A 25,464-nucleotide genomic window follows, 5' to 3' on the forward strand; every position below is an offset into this window, starting at 1 on the left:
TAACTATTATAATAACACTAGATATAAGAAAACTGGTAAATTCAATTGAATGGCAGCTGATTTTTAACTGATAATAAAAGCAAACGTAAAATTATTTATAAAGTGAGCTATCGCATGTCAAAAGGTTTGATGAATAAAACAGATGTTCAGATAAATATATATTTTATTCATTCTCAATATACAAATTGGCCTACAATATATTAAGGAACTACTAATTCGACCGACAACTTAACTCATCGCTCTTACACATATCACGAATCATTGCGAGTTTGGTTTTGAGCATAATAAGCACTTTTAAATTTCTATTACATTATTATTTTTTTTTTCTTATTATTTCCGCAAGAAAATTTATCTATCAGCAAAACAGACTCGCGTGCACATTTATTGTTTAACCTCGCATGAAAATACATTTTGTATGCCTACTCAATCTTCGCTGCGTACTTAAAAAAATATTGCGGATACATATGTTGAGTTGCACAACACCCGTGAGCTTTAACATAAAATTTTTTTACAGTGGTTGCTTACATTATAATTTTTTTGTCTTTTAATTTATTAAACTGTTATCTACTCAGAATGAAATGTCCGATGAGCATAACAAGTTTCTCTCAAAAACTAAACTTCGCAAAGAGGTCAATATATATTTTCAACGTATGTATACATATACAGTCATAAATCATGAAAATAATGATAAATACTTGAGAGTTTAAAAGCAGTATTATAAGAATTGGAAATTCTATATAACATCATTTATACTCGAACTTTTCAGAAACGAATGGTCGAGGGTATAATGGTGTTGCGAATCTATTTTCGTAGGCGGAGGTTTAATTAGAAAATGTTGAACTGGATTTCGAATGAACAATCGTCTATTCAAAAAGTTTGGCTCGTATGTACGGTATATTCTATTTTCTTATTGATTTCTATATCTTCATAAAATTTCAATGGTTCTAAAAGAGCACACAGTTTCTTAGACGACTAACTATTCTAGCTGTTGAGACTATTCTTCTGTCATTGAACATGTATGCGCTTCAATTTCATTTCTATATGAATAATTATATAGTGTAGAAGATGAGAACTTTGAAATCCATATGTGTTACGAGAAAAATAATTACGTCTTTGATACAGATTTTTTTATTTAGATACATGTATTGAGTATGATGTATTTTTTCTTTTGTGTAACGTAAATACATAAATTTATCAGTCCATTGCATAATTAAAAATGAAAAAAATCGTTATTATTATGCACATATGTCATTGCAATTTTCTTTTCGTGGAAAAACATAATATTATATTTTCACTCTAACGATATTAATAATTTGATAAATTTTGAATTTTTTTTTCGTGGCGCTATTATCCCAAAATTTAAGGTATCGGGATACAAAATACCTACATGGAAAGTCAAAGGGCTTGGTAAAAAAGTGTTACAACTCCACGTTGACAACAATTTCAAATATATTAAAAGGGTATATAAGTGTTACGTGTATCAACTGTTATACCAGCACCATTCATTTCATGTTTGCAATTTTGAAGCAATTGATTTTGCTTTTTAAGCGGATACTGAAATGAAAAGTAATCTTATGGCACAATTAGCATAAAATACAATAGCAGTTGGATTAACTTGACGACGGCTATTCCTCAATTATTAAAACGAAATCATTGGAAGAATAAACGAAAAAAGAAAAGTAATCGTATTATGCGCAAAACCGAATAATGATTCCTTCTCTCCAATAAAAAGTTGCACGTCTCTCGTCGATTATTTACAATAAAAAGTATACACACGCAGCATCAAGCGCTATGAACAGAAGACGTGCAGAGTACCATATTTACAGAGTGCAACTAAAGGTAAACGCATTCATAGATAAACATCGTAAATGATGTTTGTTTCCGTCGTTATTATTCCGATTTGTTTTCGAGTATATATACAGAACAAGTGGGCCGAACGACGATACATTCAAGATCGGAATGACAGTCGCCAACAAGGAAGGGGTCGTCTGGCTCGTCACACACATACATACGCGTTTACACACACGCGCGCACACACACATACACACGCGAGAACTGTGACAAATGGCGCTCTGAGCGCTAAAGAACACAGTGAGGAAAGAAGGAAGTAAGAGGGATAAGAGTGTCTTGGCTGACTAAAGATGAGCGAGTACTTCGACAGCGGCACACGGCGGCGTCTGGTCGCCGCTGAGGATCACGGGCTCGCTCTCGGTTTGAACGATGCGCACCAGATTGGCGTCCTTCTTGGAAGTGGGTGGCAGTCCGTGATGAGTGGTCTGAGTGGTCGGCGCGACCACGCGATGGCCGCAATAACTCGGCGGTCGGCTCTCGCCGTTGCGACCCACCGTGCCCACCATCGAGTGGTGATGGTGGCTCGCGTGGTGAGGACCGGTTATGGCCGGCGTCGTGCCGTTCATCGCCCCGAGTCCGTTCGCCACCAGGCTGCCCGCGTTCGACCTGTACGTCGGCGGCGGCGACGAGGTCGGCTGCAGCCGATCCAACAGCAACAGTCGTAGCCTGTACTCCTGCATGCTCGCCTGTAAACGTGCATTTTCAATCGTTAACTCGCTCTCCTTGTCGGCGTGCATCTGGAAAGTGCACTTGACGAATCCGATCTGATACGAGGCTGCCTTCGTTTATTAACCGACGAAAGCTTCGCTGTACGCTCGAGATCATCGAAAACGTTGCCGAGTGCTTGAGAACAAAAGCTCGCTTTGCAAATTACGAACGCGCACCGAGGGATACAATCAAAGGGTAAAAAACTACACTGGCTGTAGAGCAACGCGAAAACCTATACCCGTGCCGAGTTTATAATAATAAGATTGCGTCATGTACAATCCGAAGCCAACGAAGCTGCGTCAATAATAATATACATTTATCCGGAGCGAGCGAGGCCTTTCGCGAGAATTCGTATCCTCATTTATTTAATAGCACTGCACAATGTTACCACGTGCAAATTGAGTATGAATTGTGTGTGAGCGAGCGTAGGTTTTTCGAAAGTAACACGCACGTACTTATCGATCGGATCGTTCGCTAAGCAACGTTTTACGAGTTGCCAAACAAGGAAACGCGAAAATCGCAACCGGAAATCAACATTTACACGTCTCGCGACTTTTCCGCTTTAATTTCGCCTCTATGCATGCAATCCTTTTGGAAAATTCTTTTGCGCTCGCAGATTGCTACTTTCTGCAGTTTGGTTTTAAGTCGTAATTTCTCGGCGACGTTCTGAAAGCAACCGCACTCGAACGAAGTGATAATTGCGAGTGGAACAATTTTTTTTTTTCTTCGCGTGGAATTTCGTTTTTCATCGGTCGACTTTCGAACAACTTTTTCCGCGGAAGATAATTATCCCGTTGCGTTTAACAAGTTTGGCGCATCGAAGCCAATTGAATGAAATTACGCCGAGGAAGTGTATTGTCAGTCGGTGCAATCATTGAAAAAACACATCTCGAAAGCTCGTTTCCTTTGAGCGGCCGAGCAGATGAATTTCGTAAAAATAGTCGGCCGACTAATAATTAATGTCCCGGGCTAAAAAGCGTAATGCTCTCTCCCAAATAAATCGATAAAACTGCGCGAGGCATGATTACGGAGCCAAGTTATTAGCTCGTAAAAGCACTTTGATCAAAGCGAAATTGAAGGGAAAGTACAAAGAGGCAGAGCAAAAGAAAAGGGAAAAAAAAGCCGGAATAACTGTTGAAGGAAAGTCTGTTTAATAAATAAACAGCTGGTGGTGTGCAAGATCAATAAAGCCTTTCTCAGACCACGGCTTTACAATGCAATCCCGAGAGATTTCCGCGCGAAGAGGCGGGCGGGCATAAATATGAGCTTCGCTCGTTCGCTTTCTCACCTGATAACTGGGAGGTGGAGTTCGGAACTGAAACTCGGGATAAATCATGGCGGCGTAGGGATGCATCGGCCTCGCGGCCGGAATTCTGCCCGTCAGTCCGAAGAAGCCACTGCAGTTTTCTCGACTGGTCACTCGCCAAGCCACCGCGCTCACCGTCACCAGCACCACGCCGATCCCTGCAAACAAGCAAACATATCGCACACGTATGTAGATCGACGAATACCTCGCTGATATTGAATTGTCTGCGCTACGGCTTACAGGGAATTATCGGCGAAGATACGCCGGCAATTTCAACAGGAATTTTTCGCGCGCTCGCAGCCTCCCCCCCCCCCCCCCCTTTTAATATCGGCGACGCAATATTCGCGCGTGGAACTCGATGTCTGCGTGCGTGGCTCACACTTCCATGCTAGATCTGGAAAAACCGCTCGGAGTCGAGGATGTTATCGGGAATATTTAAAATCGTTCGCCACTTGCCTGACATGTATATGTATATATGTGTGTATATATATATATATATATATATATATATGCCCGATATCAGCCTGTAACTATACCGCTTACGAATTAACATAGTGCGTTGTTGATCTCTCGAAGCGTAAAAGTAACGCGCATTTATCAATTACGCGAGATTGGTAAAATAGAAGGCAACAAGCATGCAGGCCATTGTTACGGGATTATCGCGGTAATTAACTGAACAATAGTGAGGACTAGCTCCGTTACTAATACAACAATGAACAATCGATTAAAAGTTTCATCCGCGATGAACAGCCTCGATAATCACATATCGCGCGATTGACTCTTGATATTTTTATTCAGTGAACATTCAGCTTGGCTGCAGTGAAATATTCCAGCAGCCGGATCTATATTATAATTGGCGGAGCTACAATTTATACGGCGTTAAAAACTCGACGGCGCCAAAGATGAAAATTCAGAAGCAGACGTTTCCAATTTTCCATTGGATGATTCGTTACGCATTTCAAGCGCAGCAGAAACATGGTCAGCGTGTAATCAAATTAAAAGCAACGATCGCCCCTTGAAAATCGAGCGTGACAGCTGGCGAGTTCTGTTATTTTGAAAACACGATTTTCCGTGCTCACGCACGAAAGAGAGAGGGTAGGGGAGCTTGTGAACTAACCGCCAACTTCTTTTTTAATCTGTTATTTTAAGCTTCTTTTTTGCCACTGAAGAAATGGAGATAAATTGAAATAGCAAAAAAAAATATCGCTTTAAAATTGTTCAATGCAGCTGTGATAAATTGTATAGAGTAACCGACTCAATGAAACACGATTAAAAATCAAGTCAACTAAAAACATAGACGGATTTATTGGAAAAAAAAATGAAATTTATGTAATCCGGTGTAAAGCTGAGGAAAATTGTCGTCAAACGCAAGCGATGTGCTTCGACAAAGACATGGCTACGGGCAGCAGACGATGAGCCTCGAACGTCAATGGCGGGGGGAGGGGGGAGGCAGGGAAAAATCACCCGAGCAGATGCGAGGAGGATAATACAGGTATAGAAAGAAGAGAGAAGAAAAGAGGTGTCCGCCGCTCGTACGGGTGGGGGAGAAACACACAAGAGCGCCAAAGTGAAAACTTGCAGGGGCACAGATGCCGCAGAGATATGTATAGCCTGCTTAAGTTTACGTTGCATCGAGAACGGACGAATTCGGTTACGTCCTTCGGCTTCCCGTTACTTCCTTCTTCGGATCTTTGTGCGCGATCGCGACTTTTTAGAGGTCTTATATAGACGACTTCGGTCCGAGGTAAACCATTGGATTTCCCCGAGAGTGAGTGGGATTATTATGCCGCGCGGCTTTGTCTGTTTTTACGATTATCGATTCCCCCGTACGCCTCTATATTTCCACTCTCTCCGTCGCTGTCAAATGTCTCCGATTACGTAGTTAGAGCTTTTGTGCCGGAGCACAATCGCTCAATCTTGACTGGTTTCTTCTGTCATTCCAATAGTCGGGAAAAAGAATCGCTCGTGATTAACCCTTAGACTTAACGTTTAACAATTGGCTGTATGAAAAATTGTGAATTGCTGTACTCGAAGCATACAACGCGCACGAGAAACGTGCTTCTCCGGGATAAAAATATATAACTTTATAGGGTGTCTATACCAACTGAACAAACGCTCGACAACTCTCGAACGTTGTCATACACGTCCGTACGTCCATTCGACGGACGGACGATGGGCGCGAGCTCTCGCTTTGCGGGTACATTGTCATACGATCTTTCCTTTTCTTTCATTTTCTCCCTTTCTAAAATCGGGCTTGCGGTGAAGTTCTCTCCCGCTTATGGCGTTCAGCCCATACCTGTCAGTGGACTTGCCCTCGTACATTGTTATCGCATAAACGAACCTTTGCTAATTGATTGCACTTATTTTTAACTTGAAATCCAAACCATTCTCTGCATGATAAACCTTAGTTATTTCGATACCCTTTAAACTTATATATTCAAAATTCACACATTAAATATTTAAGGTAGCGCCACCTAATTTCCAGCTGTTTGAGCACGCGACGCATTGTTAAACTGATGTACAAACATTTTCATTTACTTTCATGAACTTGAAAACAAGATTATTGTGTTTGTAATTCACAATATAATAAAATAAGCAAAAAAACGATAAAGTCCAATACAGAATTTTTTGAAGAATTATTTGTCGAAGCAATGGAAATTACTATTCAATATATTTACATTTATAATTAAAAAAATTAAAAATAAATTGGAATAACAAGATATAAACAACTTTCATGCTTAAGCATAAATAACATTAATATACAATAAAGTAAAATATAATATTTACTTTGTGCTTTAATTTTTCTTTGATGTAAAAATACTTATAGATGTATTGTTTTGTCTATGAATTAATGCGGAAAATATTTATTGAAAAGCATGATTTATTTATTAAAATAAATATCAGTTTAGATACTGTATTTCCTATATAAACTATGATTGTGTACTTTTAGCCAAATAATTCACTATTCGGAGATGCACATGAATTTAAAACATGCTTAATTGCTTATATTGTGAATTTGAATGTTATTCAATCCATCAAATTCATCTCGTATACTCGTTAATAACGGGTATAATAATTATAATAATTATGAATTAACTGTTTAAAAGTTGAATGTCATATACCGAGGAATCACTAATTCAGAAGTATTAAATAAAGTTGTTAGTTAGATAATTTTATGTTTCAGTTATTCCTGGATTTGACTTTTAGGGCACGAGTTTTTTACCGTGAGCCGTGAGGTATTTGAAAAAAAGTCAGAGGTACCCATCCGGAAATTAAACGTCAGATCTCCGCTGCTCTATATCTTCTGAGCGACAGTATAGCTCTTCCAACTAATATTATTATATAGCATGATTTAGTAAAGATCTATATAGAGTATTATTATTACACGTCGTTTGTGAATGACTGTAAATGATTGATTATGCATCATATGATTTGATGAAAGTTTAACAATCAATTATTTAGCAGGAAAAAAGTTTTTCCTGCGAGCGACACAATACCAAAGATCAATAAGACGGTCCGCTAAAAAATGACTAAAGAATAAAAGAATGACCGGCTGATATTGCCAATTGGATTCCCGTTGACATTTTATCCAATGGAATAATATTAGAAAACTACTGCTATACCGTGGTTTTATGTCTGTCAAGGATTCGTCCTAGGTAAAGCGCTCTCCTTGGCACGTCTATATTCACGTTGAGAGCTCTAATGGAATTCATCGCACGCGTGCCTGTCCATGCCGATATTACATATTACGATACATTAGTCGAGTGCTCGCGCATAAAAAGCGATCGGTCGAGCTGTGCAAGCGCGAACGCAGGGCCAATCCGTCCGACAGGCGCGGAAACGAGGCGCGCACTCGCGTCGTTGGCCGCCAAGTGCGAATGGAGCTGCGCGGCGCGGCTCGCATTGTCATGCATCGAGGCACACGGTCGAGCCAAGCAATTATTGCGCGCTTATGGCCGAAGGCAAGGTCGCTCGGAGGAGAGCCGTACGTGCGTATACGCGCCGCGCACGCGCTCATCCTTTCGTCGCGTCGCGCCCGGCCGCCGAGCGATCCAAGGCTGAGGCGACTCGTCGGGGTCGGTTCGGTGGCCGATCGCGGGAGGACGGTTTTCCGCGCGCGCCCCCGCTGCGCTCCTCTCGAACGTTTCGCAGCCGTTCCTCATCCTCGCTGAACGATCCCGTCGAGTTTTCGTCCGCCAACTTTGCCGTCGATGCCTCCGCGGCGCCTGACGACAATCGTAGCTCGCCAACTGCATCACGCTCGCTCCTATCAAGTTTCACCGCGCCTCTAATTGGCTTTGCGAGAGGTAGCTTCGCTGCTTAATTAACGTTGTAAACGAGCATGCCTCGTTGCGTTTACCTCCTTTGCTTTTCTTGCCGCCGCCGTTGCTCAAATCGGCCGGCATCGCGCTGATAAAGTTGCTGTCGCAGAAAACGCATCCCCGCGCGCACGCTGACGTGGAAAATACGATAATCGCTTCGACGCATCGACCCGTATTTGTAAACTCGTAAATCCGAAGAGATTACGCACAGCGACAAAAGAAAAAAAAATAGAAAAAAAAACAAAGCAACGCGAGATTGTCCCTCGGCGTGCACAAAGCAGTGAATAGCCGCAGCCGCGAAAGCCAGCGGTAGGTAGACCCAATCGTGCGTGAGGGGTTGGCTCGCAAACGTTCCCGATAACGCAGCCCGGCGCTTTTGTTCGTCGCGTCGCTCGATAAAGTGCTTTTCATCAGTCGAGCGCTCTCGCGCCAATCGCAGCAATTAAACCGTTTCGCCTTAGACTCGGACTTCCGCGCATCACCTCGCCGCCTGCCGAATTGCGAAAGGCAGTGTTTTCGTTTTATATCGAACATTAACGAAGGACGCGCGCGCGCGTCTCTCTCTCTCTCTCTCTCTCTTCGATCACATTATCCGTGACGAACGACGACTGTACTTGGCATTGTTTCGCCGCCGCCGCCGCCGCCTTTGACGGTTAATGGACTTACCGGAGCGGACAATATCTTTTGTCTCGATGCAAACTTGCGCGTAGTTTGCCGCTGCTGCTCTCGGGGAGAGTAACTTTCCGACGACCACAGCTCGCCTCTTCCCGTCGGTCCTCGTTGCGAATATCGCGCGATTATCTGCTTATGAGAATTTCACTTGTTATACTCGCGCATCAATTGCCCGATGCAATCGGGCTGAGTGCATTCCCTTGTTGTCTTTCAAGGATGTGAATAATGAACGAGGCGCAGCACGCCAGGATAAAGGAGAAACTATCGGTGTATGATCGATCCACTCGCGAAGACCAGCTACAATGTCGAGTGGAAAAACGCGCGATCACGCTGAGGTAATTGTGCGATCGGCAGGCATTTTGCCGCGGCAGCGAAAACATGCGCAGCCTTGTACGTTGGAAAATTAGATGGCAATTAGAATATATATAACGACGTTGGTGTGCGGCGTCATAAAGCGCGCTTTTGCCGAGCGCCTTCGGCGAGGATTTTTCTATCGTACGAAGCAACGGAAAAATCCTCGCTCGCGCGAGTCACCTCTGCGTCGGCCGCGCGTTTATTTGCCAAGGATCCGTCGTTCCGTTTGCCGTCGATCTCGGCCTACGAGTTTACGCGAGGCTCGCTACGCAATGCCCGGTGCACGTGACATCGGCGTCGTCGAATCGCGAGTAAAAGAACTGCGCCGCTGGCGCGCCCTCGAAAGTCACTGGGCCGGGCTCGCCGCTTATTCATAAATCACTCGATGGACAATGCAAGTGGCTAATTATCACGAGGAATCGAAGCCAATGATTCCTCTCTCCGCGACTCGCTCGCGTACGACACTCAGTGTTGCATTCGAAATGCTTTTCGAAAAGAATGCGAGCAACTGTTTTACGGTGAGTCCGAGATAGACAACGGAAGCGGATTCCCGAGAAACACTACCTACCGCGCAAGTAGAGAACAGGACAAAAAGAAAGGAAAAAATCATAAAATGCAAAGAGAGAGAGAGAGAGAGAGAGAGAGAGAGAGAGAGAGAGAGAGAGAGAGAGAGAGAGAGAAAGAGGGAGATGGGCATTGTAGACGACACACGAGCTATCTGGAGTAGATCGTATCAGAAGTGCAGCACGCGGAGAAAATCAGCGCGTAAACGGGGAACGATCGACGGTGGCAGTATAGTGTCTCCGAGTCGCAGTCGCGCGAGAGAAAGACGCTGCTCGCAACGGTAAAAGAAGGGAGAGGGGGGAGGGGTTCTGCGCAACGTCGACCGAGATGAGACTGCGAAGCGCTACCTACATCCGCGCGTGCATTCATTTGAAATGGTAAATTTATCGCCGATGGAAAAATGTGGGGAGTTCGTCATTATCGGCACTCCGCCTAATGGAAAACCGAAAAAAAGGAGCGGGATGGGGGAGCCTTTTCATCGGAATAAATCAAAGATTCGCCGACGTACGATGCGCCAGCGAGGAGGGGAAACGAATAAAAAAAAAGAAAGAAAAAAAAAACGGAAATACCGCACGTAAAAATCGAGGGAGTGCATAAATGAAGAGAAGTACGCAACAGTGCGAGGGTTGGAAAATGGACGTGCTGGACCAAGAAATAGCCCTTGACTTTTCTGTCTCTTCTCGATAGCCAATGTGCATCTCTCTCTCTCTCTCTCTCTCTCTCTCTCTCTCTCTCTCTCTCTCTCTCTCTTCGAAAAGTGCAACTGCTGTACGCTGAGTGCGTTTTTATGTCGGCTCGTGCGATGTATATACGTACACCCTCGGCTGTGTATTTTTAGCCGCTGGAAAAACATATCGGGGGCAAGATTTTCTCTCTCTCTCTCTCTCTCTCTCACACCTGCGAGCCTGAAAAAGATTTTTCTCCAGTATACGAGTGGATGCATAGAATGCGTTTATATGGTTCGGGACATAATATGTGTATGGGCTGCGCATCTGATCGATAGATATATCGAGTTTGTTAAGGACTTGATATGTTACCCAGTTTTTCTCTTTGTATTGGCTGGTCTTTGCTTTAATAGACTTTTATGTCGAGATTGAGTGATGCGATGTCATCGGGTATTTTGAAGCGATCGCCATGAAAATTTATTTGTATGTTTCAATGGAATTTCAACCGGGAAATGGAAATACTCGGAATATGATCGACGTTTAGACGCGAATTGCCATACAGATTTATCTCAATGAAAATGAATTTATATTTGTTGTCATATAAATCGTTTAATCAAAGTTCTGCGTTTTTATATTTTGTTAATTCTGCTCCCCCGATATTTACATGTAAGTATTTTCTACTAACTTGATCAATTGATGTTGCAATGCTTAAACTGCACTAAATATTTTAACTGCATTCAAAACGTTTATATCAATCGTCTAATTAAAAATTATTTGTTAATTGAATAAGTAATACTTTACACCTTTTACGATAAGATATGACTAATTTTGAGTAATTTGAAATGAATAACTCCACATTAACTTAGCAAATCGAAAGCATCAGTAAACAGGGTTCGAAAGAATGATATTCACAGGTTTTACTGGAAACTAAATCCTTATGAAGAAGATGCGCCAAGCCAAGATACCCTATTTTTATTCTTGCATAATGAATCCAAAGTGAAAATCGATGTTTGTTTCGAGATGATTCCATCAAATGTAAATCGAGTAGAAAAATGTCGGGGCAAATTGCATCGTATAATTATGATCCGATAGAGGACTATGGATGGAACCTAAAAATAAATTGTATTCAGCCAAAAGAGGACAATTTAGTTGGTGATGTATTGCAGTGTACTTGACTTATTGACTGGATATGTACCGTGCAGAACGAGTGGATGCAGACTGAAATTCTCATTATAAAATAATGAGAAATTCAGCTATTGTTACGAAAATAAACCATTTGAAAGTATACAAAAGTACTTTTTCTCAGCAATTTTTAATATAATACCAGCGCTATAAAGATCGCCGATGTAATTTATAATATTACGAAAGAAACACTATTGTTCATCTACTCTAGGAAAGTAAATGATTTAAATAAAAATGCCCAAGCGGAAAAGCATGAAATTGAGAATTTGAATGTATTACGCGAACAAAGTATTCGTAAGAGTGTCGATATTGAAGACGCTCGGATTGTCGCTCCTCACAACGTTATAATCATACGCATTCAATTAAAATTCGTTCCGCGCTTGAAAAGTGGCTTTTTTTAGACCGCGCTGCAGACGTGCACGGGTAAATTAAAGAAAGAGAGAGAGAGAGAGAGAGAGAGAGAGAGAGAGCGCCGCGCTCGGCTTGTAAAATGTCCATGCACGCGGCAAAGAAAAACAAGGAGAAAAGAAAACGCAGAGTTAGGGAAATTAGCGGGGTCGAAACTCTCCCTGAGCTCGTTGGCTCGCGCGCAACTGCGCGCCGTGGCGCCCGATGAAATTCGACGAGAGTGGCTGGGCCGTCATTCTTACGCGCAGGAAAAGTCGGTCTCTCGCGTCCTTCTGGTCCCTCGCGCGAGGCGAGCGGGGAGGAGCGCGCGCGCGCGCATATGAATTATTGATGCGAGCGCCCAGCAAAGAGCGAGAGCACTAGCGATCGCCCCCTCGGCAGTCTCGTACCGAAAACCCGAATGACTATAGGGTCCTGCCGGAGATTTCCGATTATTCATCGTGGTGACTGCGTCAGCTTATCCAATTAGAGAGTACGACGGGAGGGGGCAACGAGGCGATCTAATCGCACAATTGATCGCTTACGCTATAAATGCCCGGTTTATTGATAATTCGCCTTCCTCGATCTGTGATCGTATATGACGAAGCGTTTAGAGAATAGACGGATCATTGTTCCATCTCACGTATATTATCCAAGATACAGCGATGCTCGCTCGCGCCATTACATTATTACCAGGCAGCAGCATCCTACGTGACCTACGCCGCGGATCTCCAAGCGCTCGCAATTTCGTTACATCTCCGCGCGGCAACGCGCGATTAACCGAGCAGTTTGACGAGCAGTCCCGCGCGCTCGCAGTTTGGTTGCCTAACTCCGCGAAGTACCTGGCTTTGAAAGGGGCTTTTTTTACGTGTTTCGTTTTTTTTTTTGTTTTTTTTGTTTTTTTTTCTGCGCTCTGCGACGAGGCGGCAATCAGTTTTATAGAGCGACAACGACCATTCGCTCGCTCGCAAAGACAAAGCTTCGCGAGTTATTACGGCAATTAACGCACTGCGAAGGCATTGCGAGAGAGCATTTTGCGCTTTGTCTTGGAAGCACATCGTACCTACTGCGACTCGAGCAAACGTAGAATTTATCGCATCATTTTATTTTATTCGCCTCGGAAAGTCGTTCTCCGCTTGTTTGCTTGGTTATTTCTTTGTTTGTTTGCTTTATTTCGCAAGTAATAGCAATTTTTCGAGAAGAGAGTGGACGTACGGCCAGCGACTTTCTTCTCCTTGACCAAGAAAGATAAGAGAAATTGTTTGTATTCCAGTCGCGGATCTGCTTGCCGTCGGAGCGAAAGTGCGGGGAGAGGGAGATTACGATGACTATTCGATTTGCGCGTATGACGCGCGCGCGAAAATGTCTTATGAATGAAGGTCAAGCGGAAACGAACCTAAAAATCTATTAACCCGTAAAAGGCAAACAGAAGCGCGTACGTTTGTGTATTTTGCATAACCGTCGAAAGCTCGGCCGCGCGTCCAGTGATTTGAAAGCCGTAGAGCAAGGCTGGAGCGAACGTAGATGTTAATCGGAGGAGGATTCTGGGTTAAGGTGGATATTCCGCGGAAGGTACTACGCAGTACAGGCGCAAAAACTTGTCTGGCTATTAGCTCGTAAAGCGCGCGTGCGCGAAGCTCGACGAGCGCGAGCGATCGGAGATAAGAATAACGGGGCGTGCAGCCGACGGCCCGGAGAGCCGAAAATCGCGCGGCGCGCTGCCGGCGACGAGGCGACAGGGAGCGAGCGAGAGAGGGCGCGCGATGTGGGTCAAGGAAGCGCTCCGGGACGAGCCCCGCGAGCTTTCGGACGTCAGCAGCGGGCGCAAAGGTGATACGCCTGCGTAACGGCGCCCGCGGCGCAGGGTCAAGGACGCTCCCCCTCGCCAGCGCGCGCTCCTCCATCTGGCACCTCGCCGCGACCTATTTCCGGGCCGACTCCTCGGCGGGAGCTGCGGCCCGAGTCCTCGGCTCTCGGCGCCGAGCTACGTGTACGCGCGCCGCGCATCGATCGCTGGCGAGCGCGCGCTCATTTTCGAGGCGGCCGCCTCCGCGAGGAAGCTCGGCAAACGACCTGCGTTCACTTACCAATCATGAGCAAAGCGACGGCGATGTGGTCGCGTCCAGTGGCTCGGAGCGCGCCGAGCAGTGCGCCCGCACCAGCGCACACGAGTCCGACCACGCCAACGCCGAGGATCGACCAGCGCACCGGAGGCGAGCCAAGTCCACAGCACTGCTTGGGCACCGCGTCCCTGCGCAAGAACAAACAACAAAAAGACCAGCTCCGTACAGTGACCCACTGACACACACTCCGCTCTCGCGCGCGAGCTCTCCGCCTCCTTTTCCCTCCGCGCTCGCTCTCTCTCTCTCTCTCTCTCTTTCTCTCTCTCTCTCTCTCGGATCTTATCCTGCTATTGACTTTCGGCTAACTAGACCTCTTTGGGAATGGCGAAAAGGCCGTGGTTTGCCGGGAGTCGCGGCCTTTGACCGTCGCGGTCCGCGGTCAAACCCCGCGCCTTTTCATATTCTAATCGAGATCTCGCCGAGCGGAGCGCCATCCGATGCTGCCTCGTTACGCTGCGCGCCTGCCTTTTACTTTGATTCGCAGCTACTCGCTCGATTGAAAATTCTTTTTCGGCTCGGGTTTCTCCCTCTCTCTCTCTCTCTCTTTTCTTGTCGCGATTGAAAATTAGCGCAAGTAACGCCTTGGAATATCATCATGGATTTTTCGCAGTGGAGCTTCCAGTCAAACTCCATTGTCAACGATTTTAATCAGCGCTGCCGAGATCGTCTTTTATTTTTTTCCTCCGCCGAAAATTTGCATAGCGCAAATACGACGACTACCGAGATCACTCCACTGCATTCGCAAGAGAGAGAGAGAGAGAGAGTTTAAAAGCGTCCGTTTGACTTGGCAAAGTTGGACACGTAGCTATAGAATCGTATACCGGGCATAAAGTCTTGAGAAGATAGTTTCTCCGTCCGTCGTCGTCGTCGTGGTCGTGGTCGTCGTTGTCGTCGCCATCGCGCAGCTGCGGGGATTATTATACGCGAGGCTTTAATGAAAAGCCCCCACGACTCTCGCTTCTTCTTTTTGACCCGCGAACAAAGGCTCTTTCAACAAAGAAAAGAAAAAGAACTGCAATCGCGTAATTGTCCAGCGCGCGAACGCAGCAGAGACGACCGTTGGGATCGCGGATCGTTTCACTTTAATCGTGCGCGGGACGCTAATTGTCGCGCGACGCTCCGCGTATCTGTGTTACTGTATTAGGTCGCTCGCGACTTCGAGATATTAATTATGCCGACGGCGTGTCTTTATCGCGAGAGATAACGACTTTCAGTGTGTAACCCGGATTTGCACGCCACTATCTGGCCGACTCGCGCGCGCCCACTCAAAGTGCAATTAAAGCCACGCGGGGAAAGTTGCGATTAATCAACGCGTATAAGTACGCAAAATGCAGCTCGGAATTGCGCGCGGTGAGGCTTATTCAGCATTCATAATTCGTCGACAATGACAGCGGGGCGTGCGCGTGGAAACGCTCGCACGCTCGTAAATTAGGCGGCAGTTTAACCGCCCATTTTTTTTTTCTTCTTCGTTTCGAAACAGTCCTACTTCGACGCTGACGCGCAGATAATCAAAGCGCGATTAGCGAGCTCGTTGTTTGTTTCTAATTATCGTTTCGCGTGCGGACTTTGCGATGCCTTTCCACGCCAAGTTTTCCTCTTTTTCGACAGTGCTGTCCGCGACGTTGATGGGCACGACGACATTAGTTTGCAAATAAAAACAAAATGAATTTCGTTACGTTAACCGTTTGAGTACTAACCTGGTAGTATGTACTTATTATTGAACTCAAGTACGGCGGTACAAAATTCTTTTGTAGTTTCAAGTTAATTTTAAAATACCTATCAGCTCACAAAAAATTTTCCTTGGCTGAACTACTGTTGTAACGTAACAATGTATAATTATTACTCTGTCATTTTTTTGTACTTGGCTCTGGTTTGATAAATAATAATAATAATTATTATCTCGAAGGTAATGTTCTGAAACTTGGTTAGTGATATCCCAGTTGGCAATCGTTGGATCTATCATTAGCAGTTACATCGAAGAGTCTAGCGAGTGACAAACATTTTGAAATACACAACAGCAATCTTCGCGCAAGATTTCGCGATAAGTATAGAGGCCTATCAAACTACTCATTGCGAGAGATAACGATCAAAGGTGTAGTTAAAGGCTGTGGCGAAATAAATTATATGCGAGCTGTTGTTTGCCTTTTTGCGCGCTTGCAAAACAGTCCTTCCTCGTTTCGCCCGTTTGTGTCGTTGAAGAGGACATCGTAACCCATTTCTCGGAGAATTACTTAAATCTTGAGAAAAAAAATAATAAACGTCGAGTTGCTAAACTTTTCCTTCGAGACGATGCGCGACGCGATGAGAATAAAAAGACAAATGCAAAGTGGCCAATGTGCGCAGATAAGTATAAAAGGATTCTCATGGCGACGAGCAGAATAGTAGCGTACGGAAAGACCGGCGAAAGGAATTTCATTTTGCCGTTGTTTTTTCCTTTTTTTTTCGTTTCGTTCTTCATTGTGTGTCTCCATCCATTGTGGCCTGTCATTTGCAACCGACGACCGGCAATTACCGTTTGAACGCACAATCGGTGGCACACGCTGCCGCAAGTTTTCAGCTTTTGACGAAAAAAAAGAAAAAACATCGGAGGCGACGGTAAAAGCTGCGGGCATCGGAAAAATCTCCAAAGTAGTTCTTTTTTGCGCCGTAGCGAGCCGAGTTTCTCAGAAGTTGGGACTTCGAAAACAATGCCTCTCATTATTATAGAAACTTCTGCGTTGGAACTCATTTAGCTATTTTTGTTCTTCCTCTTTTCGATCTTCGCTCCACTTGCGGAGTGCACGTATTATTTCGGGTAGAAAGTAGATATATTTTTTTTTCTTTTGCCTTGTTTTCGTTAATCGATATAACGGGATATTAATCGTTCATTCATAAAACTTTTGCGACGGACGAAGAAGACGAAGAAAGTTCGCGAGGAGACACGAGGCTGCGGTCTGAAATGGGCACATCTAAAACTCGGCTGTAGCCGCTAAACGCTCGATGACGCTCGAAAATCGCCGATCCAGGTCAAACGAAAGTCCTCGTTGTCCGTCCGTTAAAAAGAGCATCTTCGAGCGGCATGTCCGTCGGTTAAAAGTGAAATTTCACGTTTAGTTTTGGGCGAGGACCGTTTGAACGTTTGACAGTGGTTTGTACCCGCTGCTCATACCTCGAATATCATTGCTCTGCAGAGAAATTCAAAAGCCAAAGATCGGTGAAAGTACTATGATCCGATACGTTGAATCTTGCTTTGTTGCATTAAATCGACTTCGATTAATTTCTATACAATAGCCGCGTACACGCAATCGCTCGACTGTGAAGGAAGCCAATATGAAAAAAACACGGCTATCAACTATTATTGTGTAGGCTCGCGAGAAAGGTAAAATTATGCTTTTTCGCGTGATAATTTAATTTAAAAGCAGCTAGAAAACGCACTGCTATAATTATGTCCTTTCTTGTCTAGAACTTTTCGTCGCAGGAAATACAGCATATTTTACTGCCTTCTTGTTGTTTCACTCGCTTCAAAGCTTTTTATCGGCAACAAAGACTAACGGTATTCTAGAAAAGTCTTAAATTTCGCGACTAAACCGTACTATTATCGATTGTAGCCTATGCAATTCCAAGGGGCAATAGCTATACGAAATTATCTCTCTGTGCCCTATAATGCTTTCAAGAGCTTTTTTTTCGTTCGATTTCGCAATTATAACCCGCGAGTGTGCAAATCGAAGGAAGAAAATCCATTTGAAAAAAAGGAAAGAAGGCATGCTTAACAATAACTCAGAGCTCCGACAGACACACAGACAGAATCATTTGTCATGGGTATACCATAGGGAGACGTAAATTACACACGGCGGTGCAATGCACTCTCCCCTAAATTTTCAATTCCGCATATATCCCGACTTCTAGTCCATAAATCTGCTCTCGTGTCCTACATATCCTCCACCTTACGATATTCCGCTTCCCGTCGAAAATAAAGGAAAAAAAAAAGGAAGAAAAAAAAAGAGTCCTCGCCGGCTCTCATTTGGCGAGCGCGTGCAGGCAAGTGCATAATATGAAAATAAGCAGCAGAATCTGCGCCTCGGCGCGGGTTTCGCGCGCACGGCCGCGCGGGCACAGCGGAAAGAGACAGCGGAGAATTTCTCGAGAGGGCGTCTGTTTGCATCGATCGACCCAGCAGCCTAGACCAGACGTGAAACTTAGACGTACGCCAAGAGCCTCTGTCCGCGTGGGTCTGATTATCTGATTATTGCTCTAACGCTCGTGATCGGATCCGATGGTAAAGCTTGGTCATTGATGGCTCATCGTCAATCAAACGCCTTTCTTTTGTTCACACGCTTCCACGATGCCACGAAACAATCGGACTTTTTGCCGTGGTGGCTTCATCCTGTCTCGATTCTCTCTCTCTCCCTCTCTCTCTCTGACGTCGTTGAGACGCTCGCCAGCATTGCGTACGCGCTCGAGAGACGATAGACAATCTTCGCAACGCTTGTTTGTCTACGATCAACACCGGTGCGTTGTCTCGCTCCAATCAGCGTGCGCAAACATTGGCCGAAGAAACGCTCGAGCTAAAGATCACCTCTGAGCGGCGACGCTACCGACGAAGCGAACACAACGGCATCGAGACGCGCGGGCGGCAGACACTTTTCGCGATTGGCGAGGCTCCATCGCCGCCACGCGGAGCTAATCGGTTGGAGTGCGTTATCCGTCGATGACTTCCCGCCCACGGGACACACGTCGCGGCGCGGCTCCGCTCGTTCGCCGCGCAAGTAGTCGCTGGCTCGGTCGAGTCGCGCGAAGAAAGCTCTGGTCCCGCGCGTAATCCATTGACGCGCGCGTCGAATACCAACGGACGAATGGCGAAAGGAAAGCTCGAACGTTCTCCAAAGCCAACGTCGACGAGAATTAAGGGTCGAACTCCCGGCCGCGGCTGACGATGATTCGCCAGTCGCGAAAGCGTCGGCCGACTCGCCGGAGCTCGCGAACGATAACGAGCCATCGAGCGCGAGCTGCCCAAAAGCACTCGTTAGCTGTTCTACGGTCGCGTAACGCCATTAATCCCACCGACGTAACGAGCGTTATATCCGCGTTAAATCCAGTTAATCGGCGTCGGAGAGTCCAATCAATTATACGAGTTGACGCTTTCGAGGGGAAAAAGTCGGCTGGCGAGCGTTTTGACGCTAAGAAAGGGCTACCGGCTTTAGTCAGTGAGTAGGTTTCGTCACGGCGTTAACGGTATCTCACAACGTACACGCGCGCGCGCACATGCACACATACACATGTGCACGCTCGCCAGTAAAAAGAAAAGACGACCACGAGATTTTATAGAGGCGATATATTTTCTGCTCTCGTGTTCGCTCTTCGCTTCTGGATTTTACACCATCGGCGCCTTCATAAATATGGAATTGGCTGGCTGTTACAGTTATCGTCCGAGTCAATGTATACATATTATACATATATTTATTTTAATTTCCCTAACTGTGTTTGCATATACTCGTCAGCCGCTCCATTTGCATGTACAGGCTTCTATATTTTGATACTTTCGCGAGTGCCGAGTCCACTGGAGTGTGCGTTCGAGTACACTTTTTCACATTCTAATTTTCCAACAGCCGTATAATGTCGAAATAACGATTGTCGTATCGAACGTCGCGCGCGCATACGAATGCTCGATTTACCATATTCATTTGGGCTCATTTACCTCTTCCCTATTTTCCCTGACTCCGCAATGTGGACAGAAAAGAACCGACGCGTGTAGGGCTCGGTTATTCCTTGACGACTTGCTCGTCGATTCGTCATCGCGGTCAGATAAGAGACGATACACGAGAGAGCGAGAGCGAGAGAGAAGACGCGACGACGTCGAACGAATCCGCGAAGAACTGGTAGTCGGCTGATTTTCGAAATACGCTTCGAACGAAAATACAAGCGAGTTTGGCGCGCGCGTGTACACTTTCTACGGGCATGAACTGCCGCCGTCGCGCGTACCTCGGCGACGAAAGCGCCCCATAAATCGCCCGTTGACGTTATCATTAATCGAAACCGACACAGAAAAAAAAAGAAACAAGTACCTCGCCGAGTTATGCGTTTTTTGTTTGTTTGTTTATATCTGCTTGTCGAAGGCTCGCGCGTGCGCCAACGATTGCTCGCTTGCCGAACTCAATTGTCCGAGCTCGGCCGCCCGTAAGCTAGCTCACTTTCACGCGCGTCTGAGAATAACGAAGAAGAAAGATAAGAAAAAAACAACCAGCGAGTCATTCTACTTTGCTCCTCCTTTTCCGCGTTGCATGCTCGCGCGCGCGAGGCATCGCGGCGCTTCCGTCTCCCCCGCCGGCGTCTTTCTCTCGAGAGCGCGCGCGGCGGCGGCGGCGGCCCACTATTGCGATATCCGACAAGTTTCTCGCGGGATTCGCGCGAATTTTCCTCTGCTCGCTCTCCCAGGCACGGCGACGTGTACGCGCACGCCCGAGAAAAGCTTTTGTCTTGCGTCGACGCAGAAATTTTCTATTCACGGTGCCGCGCGCTGCTCTTCGCGAGCTTTTCCGAAATTTCGCCTTCAAGAGAGATTCACCGCGCGAACAATGACGGCGGTCAAGCGGGAAGATGAATTTTCCATACACGATTCGAGGATTTACGAGCTCAACTTTCATACTCTTCAGCGTTGCGCAAGCTTACTCGAGTGAGCGCGTAGAGCTGCACATACAACGCACTCAAAACATCACGTTTGATAGATTGCCAGGGAGAGAGTGCGATGATAATACATCGCGAACAGAGCAGAAGAAAGAGCGTGCAAAATTGGAAAGTAGCGCCTAATAAGCACGGAGTTCGGTGAGCAGCTTAAAAACACGAGACGTCGCGAAATGACGTCGCTTTGCTCGTGCGCGGATAGTACATCTGTCGACAGGCAAATCGAGCGGACTCGAGCGCATAATACACACGCGCACGCGCGCGCGCGCGCACACACTCGCGCAGCCAGAAAGAGAGACAGGCCGCGAGTATAGAGCAAAGTCCCGCTGAGCCAGAGAGCATTGGAAAGGTCTTTGGCGCGTGAGCTCTCGTTCTCCGCAACGTCCAACGCGTATGTATACGTACGAAATAAAAGGTGCGTCGGCGGCGGCAGATATACACACACACACACACACACACACACTCGCGTGAGAGCTAACGGTATAGCGCGTTTGCACATGCGGACGGAACGGATGAGTGCGAGAGAGAGAGCCTTCCGAAAATTAAATTTCGTTTCGGCATTATACATATGCACATGTATATATGTATAGATATACGTCAATCAGCCGCGCCACCTATCTTCGCGGATAATAGCATCCCAGACAGATTTAACGCTCGGCCGAGCTCCACGGCCATTACTTCCATCCAGATGACGGGATCGTATTATCAAGACTTTGTCTGCCCGATGGAATCGGATGGATTTGGCCTATCTGGTCGTCGCCGCTGCAGCTTCGTCGTATCGGCTCTTTCGAGCTGCGAGGCATTGGCTTTCGCGCCGCGCTCGATGACCTACATCACGCGCAATTCGCGAGAGGCTGTGTCTCGCTTGTCGGCGATGTATCCTATGGCGCTCCTAATCAGCTAATTATCATGCAGACTCGATAACGCCGAGTGTCGGCGAACTGGTTTTTCGGCTGACGGACAATCGACGCCTTTTTCTCACAGTCCGAAAGAACGGACGCGGACGCCCTAACAACTTGTCGTTACGCGGCGCGTTCAAAATAATGGCCGTCTAATGATTTCTTTATACGTGGCGTGCACAGACAATTAAGATATTGCGCGGTTTGTTGTGCGTAGAAAACGAATTGACAATATCTTGGCTAATGTTATGTTCTCAAATGCCGATGAACGTTGCAGAAAAACAACGTTTGTTTATTCTTTGCTTTTGTTTCTTGTTTTGCTCCGTGATAAACAATTTCTACAAGACTCACGAAGAAAAACAATTCCTGAAAGAGTCGAAGTAACGAAGAATAAAAGTTGCATGTGCTTTTATCGAAAACCGATACTTCGCACTCGAGGAGGTATTCGATCGGAAGAATACACGAAACATCGGCGCTATGTAAAACCGGTACAATCGGCAAATCGCTGGATGGAAAATTTGGACTCAGCGGGCACGCGTAAATATAAGAAGTGGCCCGTCGACGGCAGAATAATGGTCGGGGCGCGCGGGGAGCGAGGCAACGAGCGTCTCCTCGCGCAGTCGCTTTGTCGCCGCATCGAGAAGGTCGGGGAGAATGAAAGTGTCGCAATCATCGTCGTCGGCACGGAAAGCCATCATCGCCGTCGTCGGGCCATCGGCTCTGCAATCACAATCATTAACACACGCGCGCTATGTGCCTTTCTGCTCACGAAGAACCAAGGGCTCGTTCTCTTTTTCTCCACCCTTCGCCGCCGTGCGCGTGATTTTAATGGCCGTTTCATTATATATATGTATATATATATCTCTGTTTTCCTCGCGGCAGCGGCGGCGGCGCGAAAAAGTTCCGGCTTTAATTTACTCGTTAAGCTTTCCGCCGCGCGTCGCGGCGCGTTTTTACAGGCGTCGATCTGTAATATCACGAACTAAGATACAAAGAAGTCTCCATTTTCGTTTTTCTTCCGTCACGGGGATCATAATTATTCCCGTACCCAGCGGCCATACATTGCGCTGTTAAACGTTATATAATGCATAAAAAGGCTTCATAAATAAATATAATCGTTATCCCATCCATCGCATTTCTCGGCGGGCGGAACGGCTGGTTCATTGTCACGTATCTGGCATGCACGAAATTCCCATTGGGTAGGCGCATATACCATTAACGACGACGAGGCGGCGCGAGCATGTAGCGTGTAATAGGCACTTGGCCGCCGTGCGGTTTTTTTTTCTGCCTCTCTTTAATTTCGCGCTAGTCGACTTTTCAGCTATATTAGGTAGACATACACGGCTGTCGATTGCGAAATCAACATCGACCAATCAAAGCCGTTTCGTTTCTCCCGCGCGGACCTTTCGCGAGCTCAGTTGCAGCGCTTACCAGGGGCAAAGTATCCCGGGAGAGCGCGGCAACAATCAGCGCCGGTCGTTAGCTAACGGCATGCGTTTAGTCGAGTAATTGTTGCAGCCTTTTATTATTTTTCTCGATCGTCGAAAGGGACCTTCTTTCATAGACGCGTCAAGGACGCGCGCGAGCTTTTTCTAGGTCGCGTAATCAAAGAGTAGACCGATGCACGGGAGGATTCGTTTTTTCCCTCTTCCATGCCATCGTAACGACGACGTTGCATTTTCTTTTGTCAGTTTGCCAAGTTGTCAAAGCACAATGACCAGAGTTGCGTATGCGCTTGCTCTGATTAAGCGAGGTTTGAATGAGCGCGCACAAACCGAAAACCGAATGAAGGCGAGCGGACCGACAACAATTGCATCCTGGTCTGATTGATAGTTGTCGGTGTCGTGCGGCCGCCACGTTACTTCATCGTCGTTTGCGAAAGGCCGCGATATTCCGGTATAACGCGATAATGAAAATAGAATTGGGCATTCTTTCTCATCTTAACGAATTGCAATCTCCGTGACAAGAAACACGAACGGAATCGCCGGGAAGCCGCGTTAAATCACGTCGTAAACAAACAAAGAGAAAAGAGAGGGGGGGAGAGAGAGAGAGAGAGAAGTTGAAAAAGCGTGGTAGTCGAGTTGGTTCGCGCGCCGTGCACATATTAAAAAACTTTTTCGCAGTTCCGTTCGTCGACATTCAGATCTGTCCGTCCGCGCGCGCAAAAGTCGACGATTTACGAGCCCCGGATACTTAATCTTTCCTTGCACCATACGAGCGCAATAAAAAGTCTCTCTTTATCCTAGAACTGCCACAATGCCGGGAGATTGTCGCTTCCCCATCGAAAATAAGTCGATGCCCTCTCGGTGATGGACTTGGCCATCGTTGTTTATCGAAGCCGCACAGCCCGCTGGTGGCAGTGCTAAGCGAGACGAGCGAAAGCGCGGCGCGCACGAGAAAGGGAGGCGGAGAGGCGGCGTCGAGCGGAGGAGATGGAAAAGACAATGTAACCGAAAGAATAGCAAATGAAATGGGCATTTACACGAGGCGCTGCTGATCATCAGGATTAACTGACCTGCCGAAGGCGGACACGCTGGCCGGCACGGGGAAGGGCAGTCCGAGACTGAGTCCCCGGAGGCCAAGGTGCGCCGGCGGCGGGTGCAGGAAGCCGGAGTGCGCGGCGGCCGCCGAGGGCGGCACGGCGGCGTGGCCCGCCGCGGCCAGCAGGCCCGGGTAGGTGGGCGGCACGCCGGCGGCGGCGCAGGCCCCGTTGACCGCGGCGGCCGCGGCCGCGGCCGCCGCGGCGCCGCTCGCCCGCTGCATCGCCCGGCGGTGCTGGCGGCGCATCCGCCTCTCCCGGCGCCGCGCGTCCCTCAGCTCTTCCGACAGCAGCTCCGCGTGGCTGCTGAGCGCCTGCGGCCCGAGCAGCATCTGCGGCGACAGCTGCTCGGTCTGGGCCTCGGTGGAGGCGAACGAGCGCGCCGGCAGCGTCGTCGTCGCGGCGACGGCGTCCCCACCGCCGCAGGTGCTCACCACCGTCACCTGGTCATGGCCGGCGCTCGCCAGTGGTGGCGGCGGCGGTGGCGGCGGCTGCTGCTGCTGCTGCTGCTGCTCGGACGACGCTGCCTCGCCGTCGACGCGGACCACGCTCACTGGCCTGGGGGCACTCTCGGACAGCGCCCCGGCCATCGTGCGGCCCTGGACATCGGTGGCCTCCACTATCCCCTGCGTTTCGCTGCAGCGTCGCAGCGCGATCTGCTCGCTGGCCCTTGGTTTTCGGCTCGCTCGCTCGATCAGCTGCGTGCTCGCGCCTTTCTCCGCTGTGCGTCCATTTCCGAACGGGGCTGCGTCTCTGCAACACGAGGGACGGAAGGCAAATGATTAAGGTGCGCTGGTCTGAGTTACGGTATTCGATCGCTTCGTTCGCGGCGGATTGTCTCTCTCGCTGCTTTCCCTTCGGTGATTAGCTTTACGTAAGCCGTCGCTGTCGCTGGATCATCTCCGGCTGATAGCTTGTGAAACTAGCTGTAACGTGTCCACGTGTCATTTATCCTGACTGTATCGCTCCACGAGAGAGACGACGGAAAATTGCTCCAAATTGATTCATTTAGCTCTCTTTATTTGATCGATGTAATGTATCAGACCGACAGCATATCTATGTATTGCGCTTTCGGAATTCGACACTGGAGATAGGATACCCAATAGCTCTCATTTCCAAAAAAAGCGCCTACAACGCTTGCTAAATTAGTTAATTCACGAAAATAGCCCTCTGCTCATATTGTACTTTTTAATACCGTAATAATCCATCAAGCAGCGTGTAGATATATAAAATTT

General features: G+C 47.1%; 1 protein-coding gene across 3 annotated transcripts; it reads right to left on the reverse strand.

The window, feature by feature from the left end:
- Positions 1-171: 171 nt before the first annotated feature.
- On the reverse strand, positions 172-24,977 carry LOC131674187 (uncharacterized). Of its 3 annotated transcripts, none has more exons than XM_058952698.1 (4): positions 24,206-24,977; positions 14,099-14,262; positions 3,848-4,023; positions 172-2,537 (listed from the first exon to the last, which is right to left on the reverse strand). In XM_058952698.1, the coding sequence occupies exons 1-4, from the start codon at positions 24,817-24,819 to the stop codon at positions 2,136-2,138; spliced, it is 1,356 nt and encodes a 451-aa protein (XP_058808681.1). In that variant the 5' UTR covers positions 24,820-24,977; the 3' UTR covers positions 172-2,135. The 3 variants fall into 3 exon arrangements, with proteins under 3 accessions (XP_058808681.1, XP_058808680.1, XP_058808682.1); XM_058952697.1 differs by having other exon boundaries at positions 24,173-24,977; XM_058952699.1 differs by lacking the exon at positions 14,099-14,262.
- Positions 24,978-25,464: the final 487 nt, after the last annotated feature.

This window comes from Phymastichus coffea, unplaced genomic scaffold, assembly GCF_024137745.1.
Source record: "Phymastichus coffea isolate CEN01 unplaced genomic scaffold, Cenicafe_Pcof_1.1 PCOF00218, whole genome shotgun sequence".
Classification (NCBI taxonomy): domain Eukaryota; kingdom Metazoa; phylum Arthropoda; class Insecta; order Hymenoptera; family Eulophidae; genus Phymastichus; species Phymastichus coffea.

Bases quoted from the DNA above. Each gene is read 5' to 3' on its own strand.
- LOC131674187 (XM_058952697.1), bottom strand. From the start codon at position 24,819: ATGGCCGGGGCGCTGTCCGAGAGTGCCCCCAGGCCAGTGAGCGTGGTC. The intron at 4,024-14,098 runs GTAAGTGAACGC...GCTTGTTTGCAG, and splicing joins CGTCGCTTTGCTCATGATTG to GGATCGGCGTGGTGCTGGTG. The intron at 2,538-3,847 runs GTGAGAAAGCGA...GCACGTTTACAG, and splicing joins CTCCACCTCCCAGTTATCAG to GCGAGCATGCAGGAGTACAG.